The sequence below is a fragment of the Scyliorhinus canicula genome, chromosome 2, assembly GCF_902713615.1.
Source record: "Scyliorhinus canicula chromosome 2, sScyCan1.1, whole genome shotgun sequence".
In the NCBI taxonomy this organism is placed as follows: Eukaryota; Metazoa; Chordata; class Chondrichthyes; order Carcharhiniformes; family Scyliorhinidae; genus Scyliorhinus; species Scyliorhinus canicula.
Genome location: NC_052147.1, coordinates 19,326,400 through 19,349,123, shown reverse-complemented (window position 1 = coordinate 19,349,123; position 22,724 = coordinate 19,326,400). Strand labels below are relative to the sequence as shown.

Below are 22,724 nucleotides of genomic sequence, written 5' to 3'. Positions count from 1 at the left end.
CTCTCGAGTTGGACAAGGCAGAGACTCCCTCTAGATTTGCATGGCCTCTCCAGCGTGCACATTTACTTTCAGACGTGGGTATGGCACAATACTTGGTGGGGCTGAAGATGGAGGGAGAAGTTGGGCACTGAACAGCAGGTTTACCAGGAGATATGGTCAGAATTAAGTGGTGAAGTAGAGGGGAGAGATGCAGGGTGTGTGTGTGCGTGTGTGTGTGCGCGCGCGCGTGCGTGCGTGTGTGTCGGTGACGATTGTGTGGATAAATAATATTGCACCATAGAATAGAAACCCTACTGCAGAAAGAGGCCATTCAGCCCATAGAGTCTGCACCGATCCTCTGAAAGAGCAGTCTCCCTAACCCCATCTAACCTGCACATCTTTAGAAACTGCAGGGTAATTTTTAGCATGGCCAGTCCACCTAACCTACACATATTTGGACTGCGGGAGGAAACCGGAGCACCCGGCGGAAACCCACGCAGACACGGGGAGAGTCTGCACAGTCACCCAAGGCCGGAATTGAACCTGGTGCTATGAGGCAGCAGTGATAACCACTGTGCTGCCATGTCATCCTATTATTTACTACAGCAGTTTTAATTATGGGTGAACAGGAAAGTGCAATTCAAGAGAATCTGCATAATAATTGAACTACCTTCCTTCTCTCCCAAAGTACATCGCTGAATAAAGAAGGGGTTTGTGCCAGGCAAATACAACAATTTCTCCAGTGACCATACAGGACTAGTGGCTTGATGGCACTGTGGAGGTAACAGAGCATACACAATCAGAAAATACAGGAAAAACCCAGCACGCCAGGTACTATCTGTGAAGAGAGACCGAGTTAACATATCTGCTGATGGCCTTTCAACAGAACACAATGGACTTGAAACGTTAACTTTTTCTTCCCACAGATACTGTCTGACCTGCATAGTATTTCCAGCATTTTCTGGTTTCATTTTTGATTAGTATTTTGGTTTAATTGTTGTCAGGGAACATGTTATCACTTTAGCAGTGCGTGTAAAAGTTATGACCGTTGCTAACGTAACGGAGCACGTGTTTGTGCATTGCCAGTATATTCTTCAAAAGCAGGAGTCTGATGCAGAAAAGCTTGACCTGACTGTCTGAAACCCCTCTCTCTACTAGTTAAGTGATGGTTTTAACCCATTTACAATATGTATAGGACTTGGAAGAGTTTTTTTAAAATTTAGAGTAGCCAATTATTTTTTCCAATTAAGGGGCAATTTAGCATGGCCAATCCACCTAACCTGCACATCTTTGGGTTGTGGGGGTGAAACCCACGCAGACACGGGGAGAACGTGCAAACTCCACACGGACAGTGACCCAGGGCCGGGATTCGAACCCGGGTCCTCAGCGCCGTAGGCAGCAATGCTAACCACTGTGCCACCGTGCTGCCCGTGACTTGGAAGAGTTAAATGAACATTCCATTGGTAGGGCATTTTCTTTAAAGACGTTATGGCAAGAAAGAGTTAGGTAGTGACACAAATTGCTGGATGATTTGTACCATTAGTTTTGTAAACACCCTCGCCTTCCCCATGAATTGCCTCATTATCTCATTTGTGATGTTCAAACAGATTAAGACACAGGTGCAGAAAGTTAAGGCTGTTATCTAAATATGTAAAGGCTCTTTTAATGATGAGATTTATGTTCCTCAATAGTATTCCTGATCTGGTACAGTGATGTCTCATTCTTACAAGTACTAAATTCATCCTGGGGGTTTGTTGAATTAAAAATTCCTTGACTTCCGGTGATGGGGATGTGCTGAAAAGTTGCACATCAGGTGGCTCTCCTCCCACAAATCTGAAAAATAGGAACTTTTTGCCTGTAAAATGCCTGCAAACAACACAAATCATCCCCACACCATTAACAAAACACAAAAGGAGGTACGGATGCCAAACAACAGCCAGTTCAGAAGACGAGTGGAGACCAGAGTGGAAAAAGCCTGGACAAACAGCAAATAACTGAACTCCGACTTCGCCAGAGCGAGAGGGTCCGACCCGCAGCACGAGAAGCTAGCTCCCCCCTCACCAGGGGATGGGTGGAGGATGTTCCTCTCAAGGGATTGAAGGAACACTAAGAGGAAACAAAATCGGACATACGAGCTGCGGTGAAGGGTGCGGTGGCCGAAGCTCTGGCGACCATGCAGGTGGCCCTGGACAAAGCACAAAAATGACTGGAGGCCCAGGAGGCAACAATGAAACATCTGGAGAGGGCTGCAACGGACCAGAGTGACCGGATCGTTGCCCAGGAAAGGGAGGTGGCAAGGCTGGTCACAACACAAGGCAACCTGAGAGGAAAGGTCGAGGACCAGGAGAACCGGTCGATGCGGTAAAACCTACGAGGGCCCACCGGAGGGGATCAAAAGTAGGAACCCACAGACTATGTGGCCCAAATGCTGGGTAATCCGTGGGAAAGGGCAGCTTCCTCAACCCACCAGAAATCAACAGAGCGCAATGGTTGCTCCGACCAAAGCCCAAAATCGGGGAACAGCCGAGGGCGATAATTTCAAAGATGCACCAGTACCAGGACCGGATGGGAGAGAATCCTGCATTGGGCCAGGCAGTCTGAAAACTACAGCTGGGAAGGTCACAAGATTCAGATCTATCAGGTCATTGGGGCTGACCTGACCAAACGCCAAGCTGAATTTAACAGTGAAGGCTGCCATGTACAGAAACGGCGTAAGATTGAGAATGCTGTATCCAGCCAAGCTCTGGGTCATGTATCAAGGCAAGGAGCACTTTTTCATGGTGCCTGTCGATGCTGACACGTTCGTTACAGAGAACGAACTGGAAAAGTGGCAGCAGGGGCAGCGATGAAGAGGCAGCAGAATGAGACTCTTATGGAACAGTGTTTAAAAAGTGTCCCAACTGGGACGACACGGAATTTGTGAAACGCCCATGGTGGAAATCCCCGACACAGATACACACCGTCTTATCATGGGAGGACTTTAACTGTGTGCAGGACCGACGTACGAACAAGTCAAACTCCAAAACGGGAAAGACTTAAAATATGCTGAAGGAACTCAACATATTTATGGAGCAGATGGGGCCGGTGGACCCATGGTGATTCACCCAACCAGGGGAGAAGGAGTTCTCCTTCTTCTCCCAAGTACATAATGTCTATTCACGGATCGACTTCTTTTTAAAAAATAAATTTCATTTTTTTCCAATTAAGGGGCAATTTTAGCATGGCCAATCCACCTGCCCTGCACATCTTTGGGTTGTGGGGGCGAAACCCACGCAAACACGGGGAAAACATGCAAACTCCACACGGACAGTGACCCAGAGCTGGGATTGAACCTGGGGCCTCAGCGGCACGAAGTAGCAGTGCTAACCACTGTGCCACCATGCTGCCCTTTTGGTTATAGTACTAGACACATGCTCCGGACATAGCCTCAAAATCGTAGAATCTAGCCCACAGTCAATGTTTCAGGTGGAGGGAATTTTGTTGTTAGTCCCTGATTACCAGCATTTTCTGTTATTTTATCTTACATTTTATCAGCAGCAGAAAATAATGCTGAGGTTCTGTAAAAGTGGTGAGGATGATTGAAGATACAGTAAAGCAACAGGGATTAGGATTAGGACAGGACGAGGATCAAGTTGGTCAGGGTTTGAGGGAGCTGCTTAGAGGGAGAGATTTCAGAGTGTGAAATCCAGGTGACTGCAGGCACAACCTTCGATGAGGCAAAGAAGAGGGATTGAAGAAGGCATCAGAATCCGAGGAATGGAGTAGGGCTGGAAGATGGTTTTTTTAAATTTAGAGTACCCAATTCATTTTTTCCAATTAAGGGACAATTTAGCGTGGCCAATCCACCTACCCTGCACATCTTTGGGTTGTGGGTGCGAAACCCACGCAAACATGGGGAGAATATGCCAACTCCACACTGACAGTGACCCAGAGCCGGGAGTGAACCTGGGACCTCGATGCCGTGAGGCAGCAGTGCTAACCTCTGCACCACCATGCTGACCTTACGAATCGACTTCTTTGTTGTGGGAAAATTGGTGCTTCCAGGGCTAGTAAGAGCGGAATATTCTGCAGTCGTAATTTCTGACCACACTCCACATTATCTGGATGTGAGGTTGGAGGCGGTCCGTGTCCAGCGCCCCCCATGGAGGTTGGACACGGCCCTCCTGGCCGACAACAAGGCTTTCTGCGAGAAAACAGCACAGGCCACAGTTGAGTATATTACTAATAACCAGAATGGGGAGGTCTCACCCTCCACGTCGTGGGAGGCGCTGAAGGCTGTGATCAGGGGTCAAATTATAACCTACAAGGCACGGCGAGATAGGGAAGAGAGGGTGGCTAGGCAACAGTTAGTCAACTCCATACTGGAAGTAGACCGGCGATACTCGGAGGCCCTGACCGTAGAGCTCTTGGCGGAGATGAGAAAGCTGCCCTTCAGTCATGCCCCCTTCCCTTTTTCCACAGGTTTCGTTGTACTATACACTTGCTGTCATCCCATTTCCCAGTCGGTATTCCTACATGTTATGACCAGGTGAGAAGGAGTGAACTGGCTACCCTCCATTCAGCATCCATGCTTGGCCACCACATCGGTTTTAAAAATTTTATTTTTCCACGGGTGCCTTTTTCCAAATCCAAATATATTTTTACCATCTATGAAGCAACAAGGAGCCAATCATAAGGTTTGCTGGACTTAAAGGAAGAGCAAGTTTATGAGCGACTAAACTTGAGGGAAAAACTAATGAAAAACGCAACATCTCACACACACAGCCATCAGAAGTAAGGAAAGTTAGAGGCTAAATAAAAAGCTAAGGAATATACGGTTAACTCCTTCGCTTGTCCTTGAGGCCAGATTATTGAACGTTGCAACCATTTTAAGTTAGTGCTTCCTTTAACATCACAAGGCTGACTTGAAGTTCATGGAACTGCATTTGCTGGAGACAATTTTCTTTTTTAAATCTGTAAGCTGAGTTTCTCCTGAGGTTCTTTCCAATGGACATTCACTATTCCGTCTGCTGCATATTTAGACTGTGTATATAGATGGGGCTTTACTTAAGAGAGAGAAAGAATATTTACTGCTCCATCAGCAGCTTTTCCAGATTCTTTTGCCTCTGCTCAGCAAACCCAGTTCTTAAATACTTGCTTGCTGTATATTCTAAAGGAATTTAATGGCACATCTGTGGTAGTCATTGTTGTAAAATAAGTAATCACCTTTTGATGTTTCACCTTAGAAACTTTTGACACATTTCAAGATAGTGAAAACCAACAGGAGACCGGGTTCGAACATCATCCATGGGTGTCTGTTGGTTCTGTATCCAGGATGACAAGCAGTCCCCTATCATTTTGATAGGATTAAAGTTGATTAAAGCCCAGCATAAGCATTTTCAATATCTTTCTTTCAATTATCTTTTTAAGTGGACCTTGACACACCCAGGTTCTCATGAACAACATATCCGGGCATGTCTGCAGTGCAATCCGTATAGTAACTATTCAGAAGAGGTCCATTTACAATTTTAGGTATCAGGTGACTAGTGGCAGCCATTCTTGGTCAGTGTCTTCTTGTATTTGGTAAGTTTTTGGTTAGCTGGTGAAGTTGTAGGTAGATATAACTCTGTCACAAGACCTCATCATTGTGACACAGGCAGCACAGTGGCGCAGTGGTTAGCGTTGCTGCATCACAACGTCGAAGTCTCAGATTCGATCCCGGCTCTGGGTCACTGTCTGGGTGGAGTTTGCACATTCTCCCCATGTCTGCGTGGGTTTCACCCCCACAACCCAGAGACGGGCAGGTTAGGTGTATTGACCATGCTAAATTGCCCCTTTAATAGCAAAAATGAATTGGGTACTCTAAATTTTAAAAAATCATTGTGACACGTGAAATAAGCTATCTGAAGGGAATTGCCAAAGCTGGGGCCACAGACACAAGACATGCAACAAGTAACTAGATTTATTGACTCCAGTTTCACAGTTTACCACAGTGGAGTGTGAACTCAAAACTGTGGCATTTACTAAGCTAGTACCGCAACTACTCTCAACCTCATCATTCATACACTCAAGTTTTAGGGGGCATTCAAACAAAGCCTCATGTGTTCTTTGGGGAAGGGTTCCATGACACTATTCAAAGAATGTAGGAGTTCTCCCAATGTCCTGGTCGAGATTTATTGGTGACCAGCCACCTAGAGAACATCACTGACTTTAAAATACTTTGAGAACTGCTGAGGTCATAAAAGATGTTACTTGATTCCAGCGAATATCTTTCTTGTTTTGCCGACTCTCACTTGCCTTACACCACCAACAACCCCCCCCTGTGTACAGTAACATAGTCATTATGCTGCCTGGTTACTAATCTGGAGGCCTGGACCAATAATCTGGCAGGCCTAAATTCAAACCCCTAATGCCCCCCCCCCCCCCCCCCCCCCCCCCCCCCCCCCCCCCCCACCCCCAACACAATTGGCAGAATTTCAATTCAGATGGTTAAATGAATCAGGAATATAAAATTAGTATCAATAATTGTCATAAAATCACAACTGGTTCACTAATGTCTTTTGAGGAAGGAAACTTGTCTTCATTAGCTGATCTGACCTGTATGTGACTCCAGACCCACAGCAATATGACTGACTCCACAACTTTCCTCTAAAATGGTCGAATAAGCCACTCAGTTGTAGCAAAAGACTGCTGCAGACAGCTACCTTCCTCACCAGCCTCACAGGTCCAAGGAGGTGACGGGCCAGCACCTTCTCAAGGGCAATTAAGAATGAGGAATAATTGCTGACGCTGACATCCCGCGAATGATTAAGACGAAAAGCCCTGCTCATATTTGGCTGCTCTGCCATCAGCAGGAGGAGAGATACTATAAAAAGAGTTAATAAACATTCCATGATGGAATCAAAAATAAATTCTAAACTGTAATCTCGTCTCATGATTCAGATAACTATTGTGAATTGCTGTGGCATTGCTTGTGTGCTTTGACGTCAGTTGCGTTTCCTGATAAGGTTATAGCTCTAATTACTCCAGCAATCCATTATATGAGCATGGAATCAATAAAGTGAATAGAAACCACTCGAGACTGATTACTATTTTACATATGTTTGTATTAAAACTTTATCAGTGAATGATGATTGATGCCTTAGTATGGACCACACACACACGAGCCTTTTTTTTTAACATGTATTTATAGCTTTAGTATGTTTCCTTTTGATATTCCCCTTTTATTTTCCTTCCTTTACCAGCCAGCTCTTCACCTGTAAGTGTTACTTTTCTCCTTCCTATCCTTCCCCTCAATTCATTGTGACATGTTGGGTTTCCACATCTTTTTGTGTTGTTGATTTTGTTTTGATCCCTCATATCGTCTCTCTGCCTGACTCAACCACTTACCTAACCTGGCAACTCCCGGCTTCACTATTGGGCCATTATCCCAAGCTGCCCCATCTCTCTATCCTTTAACTGCACACCTCACTTCGATCACTCTTAATCCGCACTCTCAATGCATTTAAATATTTGGGTAAGTTTTCACAAAATATCCAGGTTGAAAGTTCACTGGAAGTTTTACTCTTTGGCGTCAAATTCAAGGGGTGACCTACTGAAGACAAAGGGTGTCCTTGTATGTTTTTTCTCCAGAGATTATTCAGGAGAAAGCTCTAGACTGCAACATTTTAGCCTCTCCAGTTTTAAGCCATTTTTCTACTGTGGCAACCTTGTGTAGAAATGTATCTGTAGATTGAGCTGAAAACTTGACCGAGTGACTGATTTAGATGTCTTTAATTTTTAGTATTTAACCAAAACATGGAAGCAAGAAGAGACTGCAGTGCGAGGGACTGAAGAGAAGTGTGTAAACCATCCAAGCTGAGTACTTTTAAATACATTGATTTAACCGGTCTCGAATTTATCGATATGTGGTTACATCAAGTACATGATACACCGGTGCAATAGTTAAACCTAGGGAGGTAGATGGTGCAAAAGCAAAGTACTTTAAATGCTGGAAATTGGAACTAAAATATGGAAAATGCTGGGAAAACTTGGCAGGTTTGGCAGCATCTGTGAAGAGTGAAATTGAGTTAACGTTTTAGGTCTGTGACCTTTCATAAGAACCCGAGAAAGTTAGAAACGTAGGCCGTGATTCAGCCTCGTTGAGCCTGAAACCGGACATAGAAATGTTTTGGTTGAATCGCGGGCGTAATGGGTTTTGAGCAAGTGGATTGACAGGTTGACAGGGCGGGGTGGGGGGGGGGGGGGGATGGAGGTGGGAAGAACAAAAGGAAAGGTTTTGCTTTTCAGGAACATTACACCTATGCAAACCAGTCTGGAGCTTATCGGTATGTGGCTGTATCAGAGGAAGTAGAAGGTGTACTCCAGATCATTTTGTTTCTGTGCACAGAGTGCATTGAAAGTATTGGGGATCAAGATCTAAGGCCTTGGTGTAACCTTGCGCTAATGGTAGGAATATAAACGCTGTGAGTTCAAATCCTGTTGTGGTAAATTGTGAAATTGACTTCAGTAAATCTGGTTTTGGAAGAGGACAATGGAAGCTGCTGAACTGTTGTGTAATCCCAACTAGTCTGCTGGTGTCCTCTGTGAAGGAAAGTGCCTGATCTTACCATGTCTGGCCAAAATGTCCCACACGATGCTGGTCACTTGGTCATTTTATCAGGTCAGCGAGAAGTGGATAATGGATCATCACCTGGTGGACTCGACCCATATATTTCCCATTCTGTAGAATTTCTCTCCTTAATCTCCAGAAGATAGCAAAGCAAGACCTTTTACAAACTCGACCCATTCTACATTTTAAAAATAACCACTGGCCTTTGACTTTCCTGGAACCTTTGCTCCGATCAAATAATACATCATTTTTAAGAGCGTTTTCAGTTGCCTAGGCCCAAAGCTTTGGAATTCCATCTGTAAACACCCCCCCCCCCCCCAACCTCAAGACATGAACCCACCCACTTGATCAGGTTTTCAGTCACTCCTCATAATAACTTTTTTTGTGTTAATTTTGTCTCATTGTTCCTTTGTTGAAACTTTCTTACATTAATAGTTATGGAGGTTGTTGATAAAAATGTAATGTTATGCACTCTGCCAGTCCTCAGCACAGACTGTAACTGTGTCAAATAACTTAGAATACTAGGTCACTTGTCATCTGGCCATACTACCTTCAGCAATGAATACTTAACTCCAGGTCATTTCTAAATAACATGAATAGCAATAGAATCCAGAAGTGAATCGCCTAGTGACTGCTACCCAACCACAAAGTTATCACTCATTAACCACTTACTTTCTATTGTGAAGCAAGTCTGTCATTAATTCCATTAGCTTAGCTTTCATTAAAATCTTCTAATAGATTGTTCTTTCACGCTGTAAATGGAATAAAGTTCCAGTGCAAACCTTTAAGCATTGTGAATAATTGAGTCGGGCTGCATGTCCCGAAGGGGCTGGTTTAGCACAGTGGGCTAAACAGCTGACTTGTAATGCAGAACAAGGCCAGCCGCGCGGGTTCAATTCCCGTACCAGCCACCCTGAACTGGCGCCGGAATGTGGCGACTAGGGGCTTTTCACAGTAGCTTCATTGAAGCCTACTTGTGACAATAAGCGAATATTATTATTATGTGTCCTTGCAGCCAGTGTGCTGGACTACCACTTGCTGAGTCTCTGACTGTCCAATGAACAAGAAAAACTGCAGACACTTCGTCCACACAAACTGTTCTCACGCTTTGCACCAGTGAGTTCTTTAAATCGGTGTTGTCTCACGGCAGCAGGTTTTTTTTTCTTTGCTGTCCTGTTCTTTACTGAAGGGACATTATTTCAAAGGGCCACAAGTTGTTGGCAAGAAAAGGAATGATATATTTCCAATGTATGTTCGGCAAAGCTTGCTCATCCCATTACCGTCCATACGAGGTTCAGATTGGTCACTGGATCACAGTTGATGCATTTCATAATGGCGTGTTTGTCCACAGATCTCTGAAGGTGAGAGGGAAGGTTAATAGGGTAATGTAAAAGGCATATGGTACACGTGCCTTTATCAGTCGAGGCATAGATTACAAAAGCAGGGTGATCACGTTGGAGTTGTGTAGAACTTTTGTCAGGTCAAAGTACTGTGTGTAATTCTGGTTGCCTCACTATAGGAAGGATGTGATTGTACTGGAGAGGGTGCAGAGGAGGTTCACCAGGATGTTGCCTGGGATGGAACATTTAAGTGATGAAGAGTGCTTGGGTAGTCTTGGGTTCCTTTCGCTGGAGCCGAAAGGGCGACGTGATCGAGGTGTGCAAGACGGTGAGGGGCATGGACAGGGTGGATAAGGAACAGCTATTCTCCTTCGTTGAAGGGTCAGTCACGAGGGGACACAAATTCATGTTAAGGGACAGGAGGTTTAGTGGGGATGTGAGGAAAAGCCTTTCTACCCAGAGGGTGGTGACGGTCTGGAATTCACTGACTGGGAGGGTGGTAAAGGCGGGTTGCCTCACATCCTTTAAAAATTACTTGGAGAGGGCTGCACTTGGTGCAGTGGTTAGCGACTGCGGCGCTGAGGACCCGGTTCGAATCCCGGCCCTGTGTACCTGGAGGAGCACTTGGCACATCACCACATTCAAGGCTATGGGCCAAGTGCTGGTAAATTAGATTAGGTAGGCAGGTCAGATGTTTCCCATGTATCAGTGCAGATTCGATGAGCCAAAGAGCCTCTTCTGCACTGTGTGATTCTGTGATAAATGTTTTTGGGAAAAGGGAAATACTGGCTATTAAATTACACCTTCTCCTAGTTTCCCTTTTAGAATGGACCAGTACTGGGACATATAGGCCAGGCCCGATTAGGATGTAAGGTTCCCTTCGCAGAGGCCATCAAGTGAATTAGTTGCAATTTTACAGCAACCTTTCGGCTTCCATTTTCTTTTCTGATGAGTAGATTTGTTGAGTACTGTGACAGTGGTGGAAATGTCATTGGAGGGATTCCAACATGGAGTTCCTGGAAAGATAGACACGGATATGAGGGGGGGCGATTTTCCAAAATGGAGACGAAGTGTTTGCGCCGTCGTGAACGCCGTCGCGTTTCACGACGGTGGGAAACTGGCACGGGGAAGACCGATTCTGTCCCCCACAGGGGGCTAGAATGGCGCTGGAGTGGTTCACGCCCCTCCAGCCTCCCTTCCCGGCACCAAATGGGTGCCGCGCCAACCTGCGCATGTGCAGTTGGGCCGCGCCAACCTGCGCATGCGCGGGGGACTTCTTCAATGCGCCGGCCCCGACTCAACATGGTGTTGATGTTCAGGGGCCGGCCGTGGAGGAACGTAGCCCTGGGGGGGGGGAGGCCGGCCCGCCGATCGGTGGGCCCCGATCGCGGGCCAGACGCCATCGGAGGCAGCCCCCGGGGACTGAGTGCCCCCCCCCCCCCATAGGCAACACCCGACCCTTTGCGCAGAGTTCCCGCCGGCAGTGACCAAGGGTAAACGGCGCCGGCGGGACTCTGTCGTATCCGCGCGGCCGCTTGGCCTGTCCGAGCCGGAGAATTGGCGGCTCCGCCGCTTCCAGCGGCCCGCAGCTGGCGCCGCTCAAACGCACCGGCGCAAATGGCGCCGATTCTCCGCATCTTGGAGAATCGCGTGCCGATGTTGGGGCGTCGTGGCGTGATTGCGGAGATTCTCCGGCCCGGCACGGGGCTTGGAGAATCATCCCCGAGATGTTCAAAGACTTTGGAGAGGAAAGGGAAATGTTGGATAACCACATCAGGGGGAAAGAAATAGTAATATGTTGATAGGGTGAGAGGAAGCGGCATTGGAAGAGACTTGTGCATAAACAGCAGCATAGAGCAGTTGGAACAAATGCTCTGTCTCTGTGTTGTATATCCCATGTCATTAATGAGGGTCTGCCTCTGTTTGGTAAGTGAAAACCCCAGGCGGGGTTTTCCAGCCCTGACACCGTATGGGTATCATTGCAGGTGGGGTGGGAAATTTTGGAGAGCCGTTGACATTCTCGGACTGCAGCTTAAGCATTTTATCTTAACTTGTGCTCTCCGCAGAATTAAACAATTCAGTCGCCAACCCGTCGCCAATGAATGAATTTCACACGTTAGCGACGACTTTGTGTCTCTTCAAAAACCGTGCTTAAGTCAGAGATGCTCCTGACATTACTGTGGGTCATTGCCTGGCCTGCAAATACTATTCCCGGATCTCTCCCATTCACCATCCCGGAAATCAGCCAGGATGCAGCTTTTCACTTTGGGAAAGTGAGATAATGTAACAAACTAGTAAAAAGCTTGCAATTTACAGCGAGCCACCAAACTCTATAAAAGGAAAGAATGGTATTCGCACTCTGGGTGTTTATCCTTTAACATATGCACCAGAAGCCTTACCATGTCTTAGCTCTGTTCCTGATGCTGACTGCATGCTGTTTATTTTCAGCATCTTTCATTTCTACTCTGGACTGGTAGCGATTGCAGCTATCACATTATGTTTTATCTATTTATTGCGTTCACTAGACTCCTAAACTATATAATTGGAGAAATGTACGGAATGAGGGGTAGCCACCATAAACATGCTTTAACTTCATCATAATTACATTCCTGATGGGTAAATATAAATGATTTTAGATCAGTGGTGGGAAAGACTACAGATAGTGAAAACTGAAGGTTTTCTGCATGTGGAGGTGAGATGGTGGTGAGTGGTCCGCATTATAGGAAGGATGTGGAAGCATTGGAAAGGGTGCAGAGGAGATTTACCAGGATGTTGCCTGGTATGGAGGGAAGATCTTATGAGGAAAGGCTGAGGGACTTGAGGCTGTTTTTGTTAGAGAGAAGAAGGTTAAGAGGTGACCTAATAGAGGCATGCAAGATGATCAGAGGATTAGGTAGGGTGGATGTGAGAGCCTTTTTCCTTGGATGGTGATGACCAGCACGAGGGGACATAGCTTTAAATTGAGGGGAGATAGATATAGGACAGATGTCAGAGGTCGGTTCTTTACTCAGAGAGTAGTAAGGGCATGGAATGCCCTGCCTGCAACAGTCGTGGACTCACCAACGCTAAGGGCATTTAAATGGTCATGGGATAAACATGGATGATAAAGGAATAGTGTAGATGGGCTTTGGATTGGTTTCACAGGTCGGCACAACATCGAGGGCTGAAGGGCCTGTACTGCGCTGTAATGTTCTATTGTCTAATAGTTTCTCCACACCAGACAAAGGCAGACTGAGCAATTAGACAATGAAACCACTGACACTTTCACGAAGAATGTGTTGGAATTCAGAGCGAACCTTTCATGGTCTCCAGATGCCCCAAGTTCTCTTTAGTCAATGAAATATTTGTGAGTGGGGTCACTGTTAAGATGCAGGAAACGTGACAATTTGCACAAACCAAATCACACAAACATTCTCAATGTGGTCACATATATTCTATTTTGGTGTCACCGATTAAGGGATAGATATTGCACTGGACACTGGAGAGAACTCCCCTGCTTCTCTTCAAAAAGCGCCAGGAGGGTTTTCACCTTTACCTGAGTGGGAGGAAGAGGCCTGGTTTGCTGTTTATTGGCACCTCTGCCAGCGCTGCATTCCTTCAGGACTGTCCCGGAGTTTTGGTTTAGATTATATTCTCAAATCTTTGGATTGGGGCTTGAAACCAGCGCCGTCTAACTGAAAGGTGACAGTGTTTAGTGGCCACAGAGGAGTCCAAAAGGACAGGCGTAAAGAAACCTATTACAAAAGTTAGCTATACACAGTACACTTCAGGTCCGAGCCGGGACTACATATATTCAGCTCCCATCTGGGCCACTTCCTCTGCTGATAGACCTCTGCCCCTCAGCAGGAAGCTGGTGTTCTACTCGGTTTACGGGGAAGCTAATTGGTCCGTCCTCTTTAGTCTCAGGAAGGTTATAACACAGCCCTAACCAATGAGCAGAAGCTGAAATGTAAATTACTGCTGTTGCGTCTTGAACTCCAACAGGTTTTGCCAGGAAGTGGATAGGGCCAAAACAACGAGCTCTCGGCTCGAAAAACGAAGCACGGCCAATGCCTGAAATCTGAAATCCAAACAGAAAATGCTAGAAATACGAAGCTGGTCTTGTAATAGAGTTAATGTTTCAGGCCAGTGATCTTCCTAAGGAAGCTCCCAGCTATGTACACTTACAATTGTAAATCACCTCCAAATGTTCTTGATCTAAAGATATTCTAAACAAAATTATCGTTTCTACTATTGCAGAAAAGTGGCTGTAATTTTAAAAAAGTTAATTTTTATTTAAAACCCAGGCATTGCGGAAGTTTAAAATGTAAATTAAGCTCAAAGGCAAGATTGTCATTTTATTGAGGAACTGTTAAGCCATTTTGTATCTGTTTAAGCTCTTTTTGTATCTATCGGACAAGATTTTCCATCTGTTCCCGCTGGCGGGATATTCCGGTCCCGCCAATGGTGCCCCCCCTGCGGATACCCTGGTGGTGGAGGGTGCTAACAACAAGAAACCCCATTGACAGCGCCACCAGCCAATGGCGGGCCACCTCTGTGAAGCATGCCGCAGGGGTGGGGGGGAAGTGTATTTAGTTGAAGCTGGAGGACCACGGTCCTTTGAATTTGTTCTTTTTTAAAAAATGTTTCCCTGTAAGCTTCAGCGTTTTCCAGTTTCGGATAGCTCTGTTAAAACATTAACAGAGCGAAGCAGCAGAAAAATCTATCTTTGATCAAAAGGCCACATTTGAGTTCAACACCAATTTACGGCTACTGGGTCAATGATTGAAATGCGGAATTTGAGTGTGGGAAGAGAGGTTACTGTGCTTACATCAAACAAGGATACAGGAACAATTTTGCTTCCTCGTTTTTTTAGAAGTTAACATCTTAGGTTTATGACTATGACCATTAAAAGATCCATAAAGAATGAGTACAAGTAATGTGTAAGCAACAGCTGTGGATGATATCCAGTTGTTAATCTAATTGAAGTCATATAAAACTTTATATCTGCAATCATTCTAAAGCCGTGCTAATGGTAATAGAGATAGAGGGGAAACATTAACTTATTTTTGCCCCTGGTGTCGCTTGGAATCTGTGTGTCATTATGCATGAAGCCTACAAACTGTACACAGTGGATTTGTAATACAGTGGCTCTTCCAGTTTCTCACGGAATGGAAAAGTTGCTCTATCTACGTATCACTGGTTATTCAGTTTAGTGGAAGAATTATACTTTTTTCTCTACAACATCACAGCGCTCCGCATGCAGATAAGTATTTTTTGATTACGTACAAGCCGGTCCATTTTAAAATTATGCTTCTGGATGTTTGCTGTGTTAAAAGCACACTAGAACAGGCGGCAGGGTGGTGTAGTGGTGAGCACTGCTGCCTCACGACGCCGAGCACCCGGGTTCAATCCCAGCCCCGGGTCACTGTCCGTGTGGAGTTTGCACATTCTCCCTGTGTCTGCGTAGATTCTCACCCCCACAACCCAAAGATGTGGAGGGTAGGCAAATTCACCGTGCTAAATTGCCCCTTAATTAGAAAAATTAAAACAAAAGGCACAAAATAAATACAGTAGTCCCCCGTTATACCGCGCTCCGCAATACCGCGGTTCGCGATATACCGCGGGGGGGCTTATGGACCCCAACTGTCAATTGTGTCAATTTCAGTGGCCGGCTCACTTTGATCCGGAGAGGGAAGCTGCTCTCTCACTGAAACAATCAGCCGGCCGCTGAAATTGACACTGCCCGCTGCTCTCTCCCTCCAATCCAACTTTTAAGTTTTAATGTTTCTGATTGGAGGGAGAGAGCAGCCGGCAGTGTCAATTTCAGCGGCCGGCTCACTTTGATCCGGAGAGGGAAGCTGCTCTCTCACTGAAGCAATCAGCCGGCCGCTGAAATTGACACTGCCGGCTACTCTCTCCCTCCAATCAGAACCCCAGCAGCCACAGCCTGTACCTCAGCAGCCACAGCCTGAACCCCAGCAGCCACAGTACCCCAGCAGCCACAGCCTGAAGCCCAGCAGCCACGGCCTGTACCCCAGGAGCCACAGCCTGTACCCCAGCAGCCACAGCCTGAACCCCAGCTACAGAGGGGAGGGGCGATGTGAGACCATGCTGGTCTTGCAGAGGCCCGTATGACCTCCTCCTGTGTTCTCTGCTCTCTCCCTCCAATCAGCCGGCAGTGTCAATTTCAGCGGCCGGCTCACTTTGATCCGGAGAGGGAAGCTGCTCTCTCACTGAAACAATCAGCCGGCCGCTGAAATTGACACTGCCGGCTGCTCTCTCCCTCCAATCAGAAACATTAAAACTTAAAAGTTGGATTGGAGAGAGAGAGCAGCCGGCAGTGTCAATTTCAGCGGCCGGCTGATTGTTTCAGTGAGAGAGCAGCTTCCCTCTCCGGATCAAAGTGAGCCGGCCGCTGAAATTTACACTGTTTTAATTAGATCCACGATGGGGGTTTTAAATTTATTTAAAAATCTATGCTAGCGCTTCCCATTGTGAGTCTACGGGGGTCTGACCTCTCCCCCCGCCCCCCGTAGACTCTCAATGGGAAGCGCTAGCATAGATTTTAAAATAAATTTAAAACCCCCATCGTGGATATCCGCGGCTCGGATGCAACGCGAGTGGCTGTCTTGGACCCCAACACCCGCGTTATAATGGGGGACTACTGTACCAATTCTCATGTTGTTACAGAGCTGCAGTTGTATGTAGAGGCTTGAGGGAGGTAACATCAGAGTCAGTATCGGGCTATGAAGCATGAGGAAAAAGGAGCCTTAACCTGTCGCAAAATTAAGAAGGCTGTTGCGGGACGGCACGTGGCCTAGTGGTTAGCACTGCAGCCTACGGCGCTGAGGACCCGGGTTCGAATCCCATCCCTGGGTCACTGTCCGTGGGGAGTGTGCACATTCTCCCCGTGTCTGCGTGGGTTTCACCCCCACAACCCAAAGATGTGTACATTAGGTGGATTGACCACGCTAAATTGCCCTGAATTGGAAAAGAAAATAATTGGGTACTCTTAAATTTATATAAAATAAAGAAGGGGGTTGCATACACATTGCCATTCCCTCCTGCCCTCCACAGAAACAGGTTAGGGGCAGAGTTTTACCTTCGTGCTAATTTGGCAGAACGAGTTGATCACCTTTTGTGGAAGCTGCCAAACTGCTTTGCATTGAAATCTGCTCCATCAGGAAATGACAATGGGATGGCCCCACCGCCAGACAGTGAAGATGTAAATCAATGTCTGACGCCTTTTCTTTCCCCACACAGTTATGCTTTGAGACGTAATAAATGTAGTGTAAGCCAAATTTAGCAGTCACTTAATGCCAGGCAGAATTGCAAGAAGATTGGATGAGTCGCTATTTAATCTTTTGTTTTGGTGGTGTTGTTTCTATTTGAGTAGTGCCTTGGAATTTTGACAGCCACTTAAACTGGGGCCCGATCTCACCAGTTCAAAAGCTGACCCAGTGGGCAGCACCTTTCATGAATTACATTGGAGTGCCAGTCTAGACGATGACTCCAGCCGTGGCAAGCGATTTAAATCTTGTGTCACAAAAAAGTTGGCTATTAATTGAGTCACAGAATCCCTACAATGCAGAAGGAGGCCATTCGGCCCATCGGGCCTACACCGGCTCTTGCTCCGATAGAGCACCCTACCTAGGCCCAATCTCCCACTCCTAGCCCCATAACCTCACCTAACTGTGGGAGGAAACCGGAGCACCCGGAGGAAACCCACGCAGACACGGAGAATGTGCAAACTCCACACAGACAGTCACCCGAGGTCAGAATCGACCTGGGACCATTGTATGACTGTGCCGCCCTGATACCATTACTGACAAACCGACACCATTAGACTGAGGAGAGCATTTCCTTTTCCAGTGCATATCTCTAAAATATACTTACGCTTGACTTGTAATTTTTAACTTAAAAATAAGTATCACTCATTTCTATTGAATTTGATTTGAGATGAATTATGTAAGAACACGTTTTGAGAAAACCGGACAGTAACCTTTCCTGGTGGTCCCTATAGTATCTGACTAAGTTCAAACCAATGTGCTTTTTATTATTTTGCAATATTAGCTAACTATTGGATTGCAATATTTTCTATTTTTCTAATGCAATTTTAATGTGCCTGAAAACTACTTCATAACATTTTTTATATAATGACCCATTGTTCTTTTTATTTTTGCAGGTTCTTGTGACATGTGGAGATCACTCAGATCTTTAAAAATAAATCCTAAAAGTCCTGAAGCCTGAGTAACTGAGAGAATGACAGGCCTGCAGTTAGATACACCCTCACCAGGTAAGTGGGTCTCTGATATCATAGCCGGAGTCTTAGAGGCATCCTTTGTTCATCGTTCCATTTCTGGCTCTCTTCACTGCTCTAGAATAACCTATAAGGGTAAGGCAGGCCAGAGGCCACCCCATTTACTTGGTGTTAAAGCTTTGCGACTAATCATACATTCTGACGTATCTTATATTCACGCCTAAATTAATTACAGTTACAAAAATCAGAACTTGTATTAATTTCATTCTCGAGGCATTAAATTAAACTTCATTTAAATATGGATCAGATGTTAACTGCACATCGCCCCATTATTTGATGCAGCATTGCTTGCATTTAATTTGATATCAATTATTCAGGTAGAATGTTATTATTACAAATGGGACTAACTGGTTAGAAGCCATCAGAAATAGTCTTTTAGTAGACTATTATTCTCCCGTTGAGTACTTGTAGTGTTCAGGGTAATATTTTTGTGTTTGCTAATAATTATAAACTATATAGCTGGGGATGTGGCTATATGCATGCAGAATTATTGTACGATCATTCGTATGAAGTCTTTTAAATCTATAACCGGCCGGTGTCTGTGTTGCACACGTGACTTGATAAAAGCCCTAGGCCGGAATGTTATGTCCACGGTTCCCCCCCCGCCACCCTCCCCACCCTGGGTGGGTTGCAAGGCCATTGTGCGGGGGGGGGGGGGGGGCATGAAAATGCATGGACAGGATTCCTCTGGGATCCCACACCAACCCAACCCAGACTCAATTTCACGCGTGGGGTGGACAAGGCCTCAGACGGGAAATCCGTCCATGTCCCAGTTAAGAGGCCTTCAAGTGGCCTCAATCTGAAAGCCCCTTCAGATTAGTTGCGCCCTCTCCTCAACGACCTGGCAGCTCTGCTAGAATAGGAAAGATTGAATGTCAATCTTTCTGCAGTGAATTGGAGGGAGTAATTTTGAGCCCATACACTCTGTTAGAAACTCGGCGCAAGCTCAAAATCTGGAGAGAATCGAAAAACACGTTTGGAATTACACGTTTTTTAAAATTAAATTTAGAATACCCAATTCCTTTTTTTATCCTATTCAGGGGCAATTTAGCGTCGCCAATCCACCTATCCTGCACATCTTTGGGTTGTGGGGGCGAAACCCACGCAAACACGGGGAGAATGTGCAAACTCCAAACGGACTGTGACCCGGAGCCGGGATCGAACCTGGGACCTCGGTGCTGTGAGGCAGCAGTGCTAACTCACTCCGCCACCATGCTGCCCCTTAAGGGGCAATTTAGCCTGGCTAATCCACCTAGCCTGCACATCTTTGGGTTGTGGGGGTGCATGAGACCCACGCAGACACGGGGAGAATGTGCAAACTCCACACGGACAATGACCCGGGGCCGGGGTCGAACCCGGGTCCTTGGCGCCATGAGGCAGTGCTAACCGCTGTGCCACCATGCTGGGGTCATTTGCAACAGGTTTTGCCAGGTGTGAGGCAGTCGAGGGGATATCTCCGGGGGTGTAAGAAGTAGATACAGCCAGGTTGGCAATATGGCAGTGCTAACCTGTTCCAGGGACAGTGCCCATATGAGTTCCTTGTGTGAGCCCCGTGGGGGTGGAGGGTGTTGGTGCGCATATGTGTGATGGGCAGGGGTGAGACTGGACATTGAGGGGGTGGAATGCTGGCGATGAATGTCAGGGCATGGGAGGGGAGGGGGCAGTGCCAGCGATAGACGTTTGGTGTGTGGTGGGAGGGGAGAACCCTGAGACCTTCGTGAAGTGGGCAGGGGGCCATTAGACAACAATGCTGATCTGTTTGGAGCCTGTTCCTGGCTCTAAGAGGCCATGCCCTGCCAGAGTGACAGCTCAAACCACACCCACTCGCTTTTTTTTGGCAAAGAATTCAAAATTCCCATCGGCGGGATTTGCACCATTTTTCTCACCGGAACTGATACTTTGCTGTTTTTTGGTAAGATTCCATCCAGAAAGTAGAACCTACCATTTGTTGATCCTGTGTCCCTTTGCATTTTAGGAAACTGGTGATCACTATCTTTATTGCTTGCCTGGTTCAGTGACCCTTTCTGTTATACTAATAATAGGACAGTTGATGTGAGAACTCTGGTCTTCTGGTATTTTGCTGCACCCAAAAAAAAACCTTTTGAACTAGAATGGAATGGTCTACATATAAATGACCTTTACAGCAAATGTATTGAAGTAAAATAATGAAAATTGAAATCACCCCATCATCTGTTCTTCCTCCAGATCATTGCCCTAACCTGAACTGTACAAATTTAATCTCCAGGGAGCTGGTTTCTCCCTATCGCTCCTCTCCCCATTTCTCACTCACTCCTGACACTCAGAACTATGTGCCAGCATCCTTCCACTAAATTGCAAGTGCAGATTTACGAATGATCAATATGAGATCTATAGAGCTTGGATTGATTTTCAATTAAATACCATTCCGGTGTCTTAGTATTAGATTTGCCTTACTGATGACCACCTCACATTGGCTAAAGGTTTTGCCGCACAATTCAACAACCACAACAAAATCTTAGATTCCTGATTCTTTTGGTAATGGGAAACTGTAAAGTATCATTTTCTTGGCATACATTTCTTATGTTAGCTGGCCTGCTATGCAGAGCCTTGGTACATACCCAGATAAAAATGCCCATTGGACATTGTTGAGCTTATCTATAATGCTGCAAAACTTTCAATTTCAGCAGTGTCCAAAATGAATGAAGTCAGATTGATAATTTTGTACATATTGTTAAATTTCCTTTCGACTGACACTGAAGTTGAAAGTTATATTTGAATGCGGATAGTGTTCTTGAAATGTATCACCTTACCAAAAGGCTTTGGGCGGGATTCTCCAATCGCCGACGCAGAAGTTATTTGGCGATTGGCCGGAGAATCCATTTTCCGCTGAAATCGGGGATGGTGCCATTTTTTCTCGTGCTCCGCCCCCTCAAAAACGGCGTACTGGAGGAGTATGCCACACGCCACTCGGACGGCCCCAGGACATCACCTGAGACCCTTCCCCGAGGCTCCGTCCATGATGGACCGATTTCCCGAAGGTGCGGGACACGTGCCCTCTCAACTTTTGTGAACCTGGCGTGGCGACTGCGGACTTTTTCCAATGCCACCGCAGTTGCGGGGGTGGGTGGGGGGAAGGGGGGGGGGGGCGAGCCGTTCCGCTGGCATGGTATGAGGGGTCAGGTGGGGGGTGGTCCGGGGGTCACAAGGGAGGGTTATGGGGGACAGTTTTTGGCAGACCGGTTACGCACGTGGCCGGCACCATGTTGTATGGCGCAGCCCCGCCGTGCTCATGCGTGGCCATGGACCCGGCCATTCTGCCTCCATATCGACAGGTAAATGTCGCGCGGCTGCTAGCCCCCACTGGGCGGAGCTTCGGTGAGGGGGGCGACGCTGACATTTTGGTTGCAAGACCAGAAGGATCCTGCGGACATAGCCGCCGAATTGGAGAATCCAGCCCAAAGTATCTTCAGAAAATTATGAAGGCTCATGAAAAACAGGTGATGTTGAACCGATCCATACCCACTATGCCCCACTACATTACTATGTAGTAATGTTTCTACTGTATCAACCCTTTGTTTGCTTCACTTTCTGGGCATGAATCAGCAGTCAAATAGCCACACTTCACAACAGTGATTGCACGTCGGAAGTAATCCATTGGTGAAACATGTGGGCCATGTGGCAGGCATAATATAAATGCATGCTCTTTCTGTCACAGTTGTAAGCACTGTTGCCTCAAACGCCAGTGACCTGGGTTCAATTCTGTCCTAGTGTGACTGTTTGGAGTCTGCACATCATCCCCGTGTGTGCGTGGGTTTCTTCCGGATGCTCCGGTTTCCTCCCACAGTCCAAGGACGTGCAGGTTAGCTGCTTTGACAAAGAGTCATCGGACTTGAAATGTTAGCTCTTTTCCCTCCCTACAGATGCTGCCAGACTTGCTGAGATTTTCCAGCATTTTCCCTTTCTTTTCAGATTCCAGCATCCGCAGTAATTTGCATTTATTAGGTGGATTGCCCATGATAAATTGCCCCGTAGTGTTCAAAGGTGTGCAAGTTCAGTGAGGATATGGGGATAGGGCGGCAGAAGAGAGGAGGACCTGGATAGGGTGCTATTTCAGAGGGTTGGTGCAGACTCAATGGGCTGAATGGCCTCCTTCTTCACTGAAGGAATTCTGTGTTTCTATGGTTCATGCTGAACCAGATTACTGTCCAGTAAGCTAATTTGCCAATAATTCCATGGAAATTAAACATTCTAATATGCATTTTGAAAACCCATGCAAGGATCCATCCTCAAAAAATTCCAACAGATTTGTGAGGCATGCCATATCATTTCCAAATTCATAAGCGCTAGGAGTAGGTGTAGGCAATTTAACCCCTCAAACCCACTCCACCATTCAAAGGCGATCGTGGCTGATCTTCAAATGCTCTGCCATTTAATATTTTCACACTTAACAACAAGTGATAGCATACTCTAAAGTGTGGCCAGATATATCCTTACCCCAGTACAGATATTAGACTAACTAGTGTTTGCTTATACC

At 46.3% G+C, this 22,724-nt stretch overlaps 1 protein-coding gene across 7 annotated transcripts in view; it reads left to right on the top strand.

Moving 5' to 3' along the window:
• The window catches only part of LOC119951352 (tandem C2 domains nuclear protein), a 61,220-nt gene that overhangs the window by 1,996 nt on the left and 36,500 nt on the right, over window positions 1-22,724 (top strand). For 2 of the 7 annotated variants that reach the window (XM_038774529.1, XM_038774506.1), the window contains exons 2-3: window positions 7,742-7,814; window positions 18,077-18,187. In XM_038774529.1, coding sequence (XP_038630457.1) covers window positions 18,154-18,187 — 34 coding nt within the window. In that variant the 5' untranslated portion in view covers window positions 7,742-7,814; window positions 18,077-18,153. Of the gene's footprint in view, window positions 1-667; window positions 811-7,741; window positions 7,815-18,076; window positions 18,188-22,724 lie in introns of all 7 variants that reach the window. The other 5 variants (XM_038774490.1, XM_038774526.1, XM_038774519.1 and 2 more) reach the window with 4 other exon arrangements.